Source organism: Coregonus lavaretus, assembly GCF_964263955.1.
Source record: "Coregonus lavaretus genome assembly, chromosome: 23".
Lineage (NCBI taxonomy): Eukaryota > Metazoa > Chordata > Actinopteri > Salmoniformes > Salmonidae > Coregonus > Coregonus lavaretus.
Genome location: NC_140010.1, coordinates 11629380 through 11641669, shown reverse-complemented (window position 1 = coordinate 11641669; position 12290 = coordinate 11629380). Strand labels below are relative to the sequence as shown.

Below are 12290 nucleotides of genomic sequence, written 5' to 3'. Positions count from 1 at the left end.
TATAAGGCGCCTCAGTTGAGCAGTGAATGTCAAACACAGATTCAATCACAAAGACCAGGGAGGTTTTCCAATGCCTCACAAAGAAGGGCACCTATTGGTAGATGGGTAAAAAACATTCTAAAAGCAGTCATTGAATATCCCTTTGAGCATGGTGAAGTTAATAATTACACTTTGGATGGTGTATCAATACACCCAGTCACTACAAAGATAAAGGCGTCCTTCCTAACTCAGTTGCGAGATGAAGGAAACCGCTCAGGGATTTCACCATGAGGCCAATGGTGACTTTAAAACAGTTACAGAGTTTAATGGCTGTGATAGGAGAAAACGGAGGACAGCTCAACAACATCGTAGTCAGTGGTGGAAAAAGTACCCGATTGTCATACTTGAGTAAAAGTAAACATACCTTAATAGAAAATGACAAGTCACCCAGTAAAATACTACTTGAGTAAAAGTATTTGGTTTTAAATATACTTATCAAAAGTAAAATAATAGCAAATTCTTCACATTAATTAAGCAAACCACACGGGATAATGTTCTTGTTTTTTTTAGCCAGGGCCACACTCCAACATTCAGACATAATTTACAAATGAAGCATTTGTGTTTAGTGAGTCTAACTGATCAGATGCGGTTGGGATGACCAGAGATGTTCTCTTGATAAGTGCGTGAATTGGACCATTTTCCTGTCCTGCTAAGCATTCAAAATGTAACAAGTACTTTCGGGTGTCCGAGTAAAAAGTGGAGTGAAAAGTCCGTTATTTTCTTTAGGAATGTAGTGGAAAAGTAAAAAGTTGTCCAAAATATAAATAGTAAAGTTAAGTACAGATGCCCCAAAAATCGACTTAAGTAGTATAAGTAATTTTTGCTTAAGTACTTTACACCACTGATGGAAGTTACTCCACAATACTAACCTAAATGACAGAGTGAAAAGAAAGAAGCCTGTACAGAATAAAAATATCCCAAAACATGCATCCTGTTTGCAATAAGGCACTATAGTAAAACTGCTAAAGAAATTAACTTTATGTCCTGAATAGAACACGTTTGGGGCAAATCCAACACAACAGATCACTGAGTACCACTCTTCATATTTTCAAGCATGGTGGTGGCTGCATTATGTTATGGGTATGCTTGTCATCGGCAAGGCCTAGGGAGTTTTTTTTAGGACAAAAATAAACAGAATAGAGCTAAGCACAGGCTAAATCCTAGAGGAAAATCTTGTACAGTCTGCTTTCCAACAGACACTGGGAGACAAATCTATATTTCAGCAGGACACTTACCTAAAACACAAGGCCAAATATACACTGGAGTTGCTTAGCAATACGACATTGAAAGTTTCTGTGCAGCCTAATTACAGTTTTGACATAAATCGGCTTGAAAATCTATGGCAAGTCATGAAAATGGCTGTCTAGCAATGATCAACAACCAATTTGACAGAGCTTGAAGAATTTTTAAAAGAATGTGCAAATATTGTATAATCCAGGTGTGCAAATTTGCTGTAATTGCTGCCAAAGGTAATTCTATGTATTGACTCAGGGGTGTGAATACTTTCTGTATTTCATTTTCAATAAACTTGCAAAAATGTCTGAAAACATGTTTTCACTTTGTAATTTGTCATTATGGGGTGCTGAGAGAGAAAAAACAATTTAATCCAGTTTGAATTCAGGCTGTAACAAAACAAATGTGGAATAAGGTCAAAAGGTATGAATACTTTCTGAAGGCACTGTACATAAGAGTTTTGTTCCAAAAGGCTATATCCACCAAATTTTCACGTGTTTTTTCATCAGAAATGATTGCTTATGGGTACCTTGTACCTTCATGTGTGTGTAAAATATTACTGTTCTCAGATGTTTTAGTCATCGATTTTAGATGTGTATTAAAATGGGTTTTGTAAAACGCTATATATCCATTGTTTAGCTGGAATGGAATGTTCGTATCCTGTATATTTGACTGTTGACTCACCTAGCGATCTTAAGATGAATGTACTAACTAAGTCGCTCTGGATAAGAGCATCTAAATGACTAAAATGAAAATATTTTAGTACAGATCTTATTACTGTATTGATTCATTTTTTTAAATGTTTGATATTGATGTCACTAATGTATCATTTGTACAGTTATTTATAAAAATATCGTTATTTGTTACTTTTGACTGTAAAACATAGCAGTAATACGTATAATTATAATATATATTTTTATTTTATTTCTCTGAGAGAGGTGGATATAGCGTTTTGCAACAAAACATTATTATTTGTCTCTGAAATGAAACCATCAAGTCAAGTGATAGATTTCAAACAAATACATCGGTCATTGAACAACCATGTCATGATTAGTTGGTGAAAAAAACACACCAATCTCTCTCTTTAAACAATAGAAGCTAATATACCAACATGCCTGAAAATTGACACATAGCGTTTTGTAATGAAACTCTTCATATACAATCCCTTACGTATTTATTTGGACAGGGAAGCTAAAACTTTTGGCTTTATACTCCAGCATTTTGGATTTGAGATCAAACGTTCCCTATGAGGCGACAGTACAGAATGTCACCTTATATTTGAGGGTATATTCATACATATGTTTTACCGTTTAGAAATGAATGCACTTTACGCATTTAGTCCCCCCATTTGAAGGGGTCATAAGTATTTGGACAAATTCACTTATAGTGTATTACATTTTGTCAAATGTTTAGTATTTGGTCCCATATTCCTAGCACGCAATGACTAAATCAAGCATGTGACTTGTTGGATGCTTGTGCAGTTTGTTTTGGTTGTAATTCGGATTATGTTGTGCACAATAGTAATGAATAGTAAATAATGTATTGTGTCATTTTGGAGTCACTTACATTGTAAATGAGAATAGAATATGTTTCATAAAAAATAAAAAGTTTTTTTAAATAAAACTGAGGAGCCCTTAACAGTCAAACATGAAAATCATTTCACTAATGAAGTAGGAGGAAATGCTTGTCAAAATCTCTCAAAATACCTTTCCCCATAGAAAGCTAGCAAAAAAATATGCAATTCTGAACTATTTGTTCCATCTGGTCAGAGACTACATTAAACTTGTGTGGATCCCCAGGGTATGCGGGTACCATGTTTTGAGACGTTGGAGGCGGTTTATGGTAGAGAAATTCATATTCAATTCTCTGTTCTCTGGCAACAGCTCTGGTGGACATTTCTGCAGTCAGCATGCCAATTGCACGCTCCCTCAAAACTTGAGACATCTGTGGCATTGTGTTGTGACAAAACTGCACATTTTAGTGGCCTTTTATTGCCCTCAGCACAAAGTGCACCTGTGTAATGATCATGCTGTTTAATCAGCTTCTTGATATGCCACACCTGTCAGGTGGATGGATTATCTTAACGTTTTGATAACCATGTAAATCTCTCTCGGACAAGGTGACTTTTATTAATATATTTGGCTCTATTTACTCTAAGATTCGAAAATGCTAAATAGCATCAACGTAAACATAATCCAAAACTTCAAATCCCTGCAAGCCCCTGCACGTCATCTCTAACTGACGCCTTCGCTAACAGGTATTGTTTCAATTTACAACTTGCAGAAGACAGTTCACAGAATTGTCCATTTAAATACATTTGGCCAATTTATTCATTACTACATTTAACTAACATAGTTAATCCAGAGATTCTTACCTTTGTCTCGATTTGGCAGTCCTGTCCAGATCATCATGGCATTTGTAGTTCTTTATGATAGCCACATTAGCAGCTAATTAACATTGCATTTTTGGGGGGTAAATACAGGCAAATATATTGATAAAGTCACCTTGTCCTATAGATATTTACACGGTTATCAAAACATCATCCCGAGGTAAGCCTACACCAAACACAGCCCTTATTTTAAGTTTTAAGAACAATTAATGGTGGAAAAACAATTGAAACCATTTCCCTGTTTGACCGCTAGGTTTTATGGATATTATGACTCATACTGTGGTAATCTATTCTTTAGTAGGCAAACTAAGACTTCTTCCCCTTCTTGATAGCCCCCTTTTGGAGAGGAAGCACAAGTGTATCCTAGCGCAGAAGAGTTTTGATATCTGCCACACACCCTTTGAATCAGCTGTTGTATTGTCGTTGGAGAAAAGCATGCATACATTTAAAAACGATATGCTAATTATCCTTTATCTATAAAATGTATTGCACAACTAACTTAATTCGTAAAAAAAAAATCACTTTACATATTTATTTTTGGAATCCACCTCGGAAAACATCATTTGCCTGATGACGTGCGAGTGGATAAGGACCGTCTCATTTCATAAAAGCACATTCTCGTCCACATCACTCTCCTCGCCCCCTCTCCTCCATTACCTTTGACCTTTTCAAAAGCAGGCGAGAGAGGACTAGGGAGAAGACGCAGGAGTTGAGCAAATCTAATTGACAAAAGGCCCTACACAGACACATAACACTCCTTTCCCTACTTTAAGCCCCTACCCCCTTCTCTTTGTTTCATGTTTTTCTCCCTGCTGTTTTTGTTTGTTTCTACAATTGTAAAGCGACTTTGGGTCATTGAAAAGCGCTATATAGGTCCCATGTATTATTATTATTATTATTATTGATCTAAAAGCGCAGATTGACTCTTATAAAATCAAGTCGTCAAACAAGAAAACCACAAATCAATTGGGAGGAAAAGCTTGTCAAAATACCTTCTGTACCACATTTTCACATAGAAAGTGTTACAGAAAAACTATTAAATGATGTTCCAATTTGTTCCATCTGTCCATGACTGTAAGTCGCTTTGGATAAAAGCGTCTGCTAAATGGCATATTATTATTATTTCTGAGACTACATTAAACTTGTGTGTGGATCCCCAGGGTATGCGGGTACAATGTATTGAGACACTGGACTCTCTCGAGTGTGAGTTCTCTGATGTAATGTCATTTTGGAGCGCCGGGTGAAGCATTTCCCACACTGTGTGCACTCATAGGGCTTCTCCCCGGTGTGGACCACAGCATGTCTGATCAGGTTGCACTGCTGGGTGAAACTCCTGCCACACTGTTCGCAGGTGTACGGTTTCTCTCCGGTGTGACTCCGGAGGTGTACTTTGAGCTGGCAGAGACGCTGGAAGCTCTTCCCACAGAAGGTGCAGCTGAAACGCCTCTCGGTGGTGCCGCCCGACCTCCACTGAGTCCTCATTCTCTTCACCATGTTAAAACTACTGTGACTCAGGCTGTATCCAGAGAAGGTGGAGGTGGTGGCCATGTTTGACCCTGTCATGCACTCACTCAATCTCACTGTTGATTCTGAAGCCCTGTATTGATGCTGCATTGGCTGTAGAGCTAAACTATTTCCTTCATTATTTGAGTTCAGCCTCTCGCTGCTCTCTCCCTCTGGCATCTGTTGTCCAATCTCATCAGCCATTGTCCTGACATGTCTTGTCATGTGTTTTGCTACACTGAACATGTTAGCATGTGGTTTCCATATAGAAGAGTGAAGCGATGGCCCTACATCATCTGTCATATTAGGAACGGATGGCAGTCCACTATGAGATGGGAAAATTGAGATATTCTGAGAGTACTCTTCTGTGGCATGAAAGGAGAAATCTGGGTGGCCATCAGGGTCAGTGTCTCTGCCTGTATCCACAGAGGTCCACAGCTGCCCATCAGTCTCATCCATAACAAACTGGTCAGGTCCTGCCAGGGCCGTGGTCTGATCCAGCTCCTCCTCTTTCTCATCCTTCACCATCACTAGGTCTAGTGAGTCTTTGTCCTCGGCTGGCCGGTGCTGCTCTGTGCTGAACACCTCTGTAGACATGAGGCGGGGAGTGCCTGGTTCCTCTGGACGATCAGAATTGCGGTAATGTTCCACTGAGTCTTCAGGAGATATGTTGGGTTGTGTGATGAAGTCCTCATCACAGTGCCGTTGTTCAAAGGTTGGTGGTTTCCCAGGCTTGGAACCAGACTCTAAAGATTTGGGGATAAACATTAAATAAACATTAAAGACCCTTAACAGTTGCAAAATACGACTGCTTTAGAACTGACTGTGTGTCCGTGCGCTCCATATGCCAGAACATAAAACACCCAACACCAATGTAGCAATTTGGAACACGCATACCACCACACCCACACAGTCTTCCATAGACAGACAGAGCAGTACCCCTTATGGTTTCACCCACCCTCTCCAGTGACCCTGAGCTCTTCCTGAGGGTCAGTCTTCCACACGTCCTCTGCTGTCTCCTCATCTTTGATCAGTATGGGTTCAGTCTCCACTCTCTGCTCCACATCTGTAGGCTGTAACAGGGGACTGAGGTTATTACTCTGGACACACCATATCTAACGCTTTTCATACTCATGAATCACACGAAAGCGGTAAATTCTCAGATATTCCAATAACAGAATTGATCCAAGAGGTCAGGTCTCTATAATTGTAAAAGGTGATGTATCACACATGGGGTTGAGAGTCCTCTTCAACAGCCATTTCGTCTTCTCCCCACTGTGAGTTCCTCCTTTGCTTGTTCAAAACAATCTTGACTGGATATGAAGATCCCTCTGATAACATGGGGTAAAAACCTGGAAAATTGTATTCAGTCAGTTATTAGGGTTATTCACACATTTGTGTTTTTCTTCAGTTGTTCCACGATGCAATCAAATTACCATTAATAACTACTACCTTTTCTCCTGACTCGTCCTCGTATCTTCTTCAGCTCGCTCTCCATCATTTGACACTTCCTTTTCAGTACATAAATATCTTGCTGGCTTTGGGTCATTTCCAAACGTATAACGGCACAGCTATCATCTACACGTTTGTTTATTTCTGCTACAGCTGCTTTAGCTAATACCTCCATAATGGATACCAACTGAGCCTGAAAATTGCAGCTGGCCATCTTGTCTAGCCCAGTATTCTCTGTGATTAAGTAAATATAATAATTATCTAGCTAGCCAATGTGCAAGAAACAATCCGTTTATTTCAAGTTATCAGACTATGGCAAATGTTGTATTGGCCCAATTTGGCATGTGTAAGAAGAGATCGATTAACGCAAACAATGTTGTTGATAAATGGCAACAATGTTGGAAGTGGGAGATGCGTATGTAATCGCACTTCCGTTCAACTCGTAACGTATGTATTACCGTAAATATGAGACTGCAACAGCCCTTCGAATTTGGTATAGTTTGGCACGGACAAGGCACCAGGGTGTATTCTAGCCCAACCGGCCGCAAGATGGCGGTATTATTCCTTTTACGTCGTTTGTCATCTTACAAACGACGTAAAAGGAAAATTACCACCATCTTGCGGCCGTTTGGGCTAGGCGTATTCTCGCCTGCATGTATGGCAGCCATATCTATTGACAAAAACATTTACATTTACATTTTAGTCATTTAGCAGACGCTCTTATCCAGAGCGACTTACAGTTAGTGAATACATATTTTATATTTTTATAATTTTTTTTAACTGGCCCCCCGTGGGAATCGAACCCACAACCCCGGCGTTGCAAACGCCATGCTCTATCAACTGCGCTACATCCCTGCCGGCCATTCCCTCCCCTACCCTGGACGACGCTGGGCCAATTGTGCGCCGCCCATGAGTCTCCCGGTCGCGGCCGGCTGCGACAGAGCCTGGATTCGAACCATTCAGATAGTAAAACTAACTGTTTTTAGTAAATATATATGGCTACATGTTGGGGTGAGTGCAGTGCAGTGGCTGACATGATTATAAATGCATACAAGGCTATTTAAAATACAAAAACACTTTTCAACCATTCATACAAATTCATGGTTTATGTGTGATCAAATATTCTCATCTTCATTCTCATCCACACAACCTAATGAAACCATTCTGAAAATGTGGTATGGTATTTATTAAAGGATAGAAAATGGATATAACTTGTTTGACACACAGCTGGGGAACAAAGGACGATAAACTAGTTTCATGTAAACTTCAAATTAAAAACGTAATTTATATATTTCAAGTAGCTATTGCATACTACATGCATTAGAGCTGATTTACATTGAGGTTTGTCTCTTACGTTTTTTAATGCATTTACATATATAAGTAGAGGTATTAGATAAAGAGTATGCATATCAGATAGTGTGTAGAATATAGTGTTGATAGCAGGTAGTGTTGATTGAGCTGCCTGAGAGAATATGCATAACAGTACAGTAGTATGGATATATCTGTGTGTGAGAGTAGGTTAATTATGATTGCATGTGTGTGTATGGAGCAGAGTGTGTATACAATGGACTGTGTGTGTACACTGGGTTATTCTCTCCAGGAGAGGAAGTAGAGCTGGCCCAGTGCATCGCCACACACCAGTTCACTGGAGCAGTGTTGGTTCACCTCCAAGACCAGAACAGGACCCGCACACACCTGTACACAGTGGTGTAAAGTACTTAAGCAAAAATACTTTAAAGTACTACTTAAGTAGTTTTTTTGGGTTTCTATATTTTGCCAACTTTTACTTCACTACATTCTTAAAGAATAATGTACTTTTTACTCCATACATTTTCCCCTGACACCCAAAAGTACTTTACATTTTGACAGGAAAATGGTCCAGTTCACACTTATCAAGAGAACATCTCTGGTCATCCCTACTGCCTCTGATCTGGCGGACTCACTAAAAACAAATGCTTCGTTTGTAAATTGTGTCTGACTGTTGTGCCCCTGGCTATCCGCCAATAATTATAAAAAATATAAAATTGTGCCATCTGGTTTACTTAATGAGGAATTTGAAATGGTTTATACTTGTACTTTTGATACTTACAGTTGAAGTCGGAAGTTTACATACACCTCAGCCAAATACATTTAAACTCAGTTTTTCACAATTCCTGACATTTAATCCTAGTAAACATTCCCCGTCTTAGGTCAGTTAGGATCACCACTTTATTTTAAGAATCTGAAATGTCAGAATAATAGTAGAGAGAATGATTTATTTCAGCTTTTATTTCTTTCATCACATTCCCAGTGGGTCAGAAGTTTACATACACTCAATTAGTATTTGGTAGCATTGCCTTTAAATTGTTTAACTTGGGTCAAACGTCTCTGGTAGCCTTCCACAAGCTTCCCACAATCAGTAGGGTGAATTTTGGCCCATTCCTCCTGACAGAGCTGGTGTAACTGAGTCAGGTTTGTAGGCCTCCTTGCTCGCACACACTTTTTCAGTTCTGCCCACAAATTCTCTAAAAGGATTGAGGTCAGGGCTTTGTGGTGGCCACTCCAATACCTTGACTTTGTTGTCCTTAAGCCATTTTGCCACAACTTTGGAAGTATGCTTGGGGTCATTGTCCATTTGGAAGACCCATTTGTGACCAAGCTTTAACTTCCTGACTGATGTCTTGAGATGTTGCTTCAATATATCCACATAATTTTCCTTCCTCATGATGCCATCTATTTTGTGAAGTGCACCAGTCCCTCCTGCAGCAAAGCACCCCCACAGCATGATGCTGCCACCCCTGTGCTTCACGGTTGGGATGGTGTTCTTTGGTTTGCAAGGTACCCCCTTTTTCCTCCAAACATAACGATGGTCATTATGGCTAAACAGTTCTATTTTTGTTTCATCAGACCAGAGGACATTTCTCCAAAAGGTACGATCTTTGTCCCAATGTGCAGTTGCAAACCATAGTCTGGCTTTTTTATGGCAGTTTTGGAGCAGTGGCGTCTTCCTTGCTGAGTGGCCTTTCAGGTTATGTCGATGTAGGACTCGTTTTACTATGGATATAGATACTTTTGTCCCTGTTTCCTCCAGCATCTTCACAATGTCCTTTGCTGTTGTTCTGGGATTGATTTGCACTTTTCGCACCAAAGTAAGTTCATCTCTAGGAACGCGTCTCCTTCCTGAGCGGTATGATGGCTGCATGGTCCCATGGTGTTTATACTTGCGTACTATTGTTTGTACAGATGAACGTGGTACCTTCAGGCGTTTGGAAATTTCTCCCAAGGATGAACCAGACTTGTGGAGATCTACAATTAGTTTTCTGAGGTCTTGGCTGATTAATTTTTATTTTCCTATGATGTCAAGCAAAGAGGCGCTGAGTTTGAAGGTACAGTGAGGGAAAAAAGTATTTGATCCCCTGCTGATTTTTGTACGTTTGCCCACTGACAAAGACATGATCAGTCTATAATTTTAATGGTAGGTTTATTTGAACAGTGAGAGACAGAATAACAAAAAAATATCCAGAAAAACGCATGTCAAAAATGTTATAAATTGATTTGCATTTTAATGAGGGAAATAAGTATTTGACCCCTCTTCAAAACATGACTTAGTACTTGGTGGCAAAACCCTTGTTGGCAATCACAGAGGTCAGACGTTTCTTGTAGTTGGCCATCAGGTTTGCACAGATCTCAGGAGGGATTTTGTCCCACTCCTCTTTGCAGATCTTCTCCAAGTCATTAAGGTTTCGAGCCCGACGTTTAGCAACTCGATCCTTCAGCTCCCTCCACAGATTTTCTATGGGATTAAGGTCTGGAGACTGGCTAGGCCACTCCAGGACCTTAAATGTGCTTCTTCTTGAGCCACTCCTTTGTTGCCTTGGCCGTGTGTTTTGGGTCATTGTCATGCTGGAATACCCATCCACGACCCATTGTCAATGCCCTGGCTGAGGGAAGGAGGTTCTCACCCAAGATTTGACAGTACATGGCCCCGTCCATCGTCCCTTTGATGCGGTGAAGTTGTGCTGTCCCCTTAGCAGAAAAACACCCCCAAAGCATAATGTTTCCACCTCCATGTTTGACGGTGGGGATGGTGTTCTTGGGGTCATAGGCAGCATTCCTCCTCCTCCAAACACGGCGAGTTGATTCCAAAGAGCTCGATTTTGGTCTCATCTGACCACAACACTTTCACCCAGTTCTCCTCTGAATCATTCAGATGTTCATTGGCAAACATCAGACGGGCCTGTATATGTGCTTTCTTGAGCAGGGGGACCTTGCGGGCGCTGCAGGATTTCAGTCCTTCACGGCGTAGTGTGTTACCAATTGTTTTCTTGGTGACTATGGTCCCAGCTGCCTTGAGATCATTGACAAGATCCTCCCGTGTAGTTCTGGGCTGATTCCTCACCGTTCTCATGATCATTGCAACTCCACGAGGTGAGATCTTGCATGGAGCCCCAGGCCGAGGGAGATTGACAGTTATTTTGTGTTTCTTCCATTTGCGAATAATCGCACCAACTGTTGTCACATTCCCACCAAGCTGCTTGCCGATGGTCTTGTAGCCCATTCCAGCCTTGTGTAGGTCTACAATCTTGTCCCTGACATCCTTGGAGAGCTCTTTGGTCTTGGCCATGGTGGAGAGTTTGGAATCTGATTGATTGATTGCTTCTGTGGACAGGAGTCTTTTATACAGGTAACGAGCTGAGATTAGGAGCACACTCTTAAAGGGAGTGCTCCTAATCTCAGCTTGTTACCTGTATAAAAGACACCTGGGAGCCAGAAATCTTTCTGATTGAGAGGGGGTCAAATACTTATTTCCCTCATTAAAATGCAAATCAATTTATAACATTATTGACATGCGTTTTTCTGGATTTTTGTTGTTGTTATTCTGTCTCTCACTGTTCAAATAAACCTACCATTAAAATTATAGACTGATCATTTCTTTGTCAGTGGGCAAACGTACAAAATCAGCAGGGGATCAAATACTTTTTTCCCCTCACTGTAGGCCTTGAAATACATCCACAGGTACACCTCCAATTGAATCAAATGATGTCAATTAGCCTTTCAGAAGCTTCTAAAGCCATGACATCATTTTCTGGAATTTTCCAAGCTGTTTAAAAGCACAGTCAACTTAGTGTATATAAACTTCTGACCCACTGGAATTGCGATACAGTGAATTAAAAGTGAAATAATCTGTCTGTGAACAATTGTTGGAAAAATTACTTGTGTCATGCACAAAGTAGATGTCCTAACCGACTTGCCAAAACTATAGTTTGTTAACAAGAAATTTGTGGAGTGGTTGAAAAACTAGTTTTAATGACTCCAACCTAAGTGTATGTAAACTTCCAACTTCAACTGTAAGTACATTTTAGCAATTCCATGTACTTTTGATACTTAAGTATATGTACCATAGGGCGACGCACAATTGTCCGGGTTTGGCCGGTGTAGGCCGTCATTGTAAATAAGAATTTGTTCTTAACTGACTTGCCTAGTTAAATAAAGGTAAAAGAAAATAATAAAAACCAAATACTTTTAGACTTTCACCCAAGTAGTATTTTACTGGGTGACTTTCACTTTTACTTGAGTCATTTTCTATTAAGGTATCTTTACTTTTACTCAAGTATGACAATTTAGTACTTTTTCCACCACTGCCTGTACAGAGATAAAGAGAGATAGTGTAAGCAAACATACACAAACAGTTCAT

At 40.0% G+C, this 12290-nt stretch overlaps 1 protein-coding gene across 1 annotated transcript; it reads right to left on the bottom strand.

Annotated features, from left to right (window-relative positions):
* Positions 1-4180: 4180 nt before the first annotated feature.
* Positions 4181-6826, bottom strand: LOC311098771 (uncharacterized protein). The gene is made up of 4 exons (XM_084139336.1): positions 6617-6826; positions 6395-6516; positions 6123-6237; positions 4181-5910 (listed from the first exon to the last, which is right to left on the bottom strand). Exons 1-4 carry the CDS (start codon positions 6789-6791, stop codon positions 4793-4795), a joined length of 1530 nt encoding a protein of 509 aa, XP_083995462.1. The 5' UTR covers positions 6792-6826; the 3' UTR covers positions 4181-4792.
* Positions 6827-12290: the final 5464 nt, after the last annotated feature.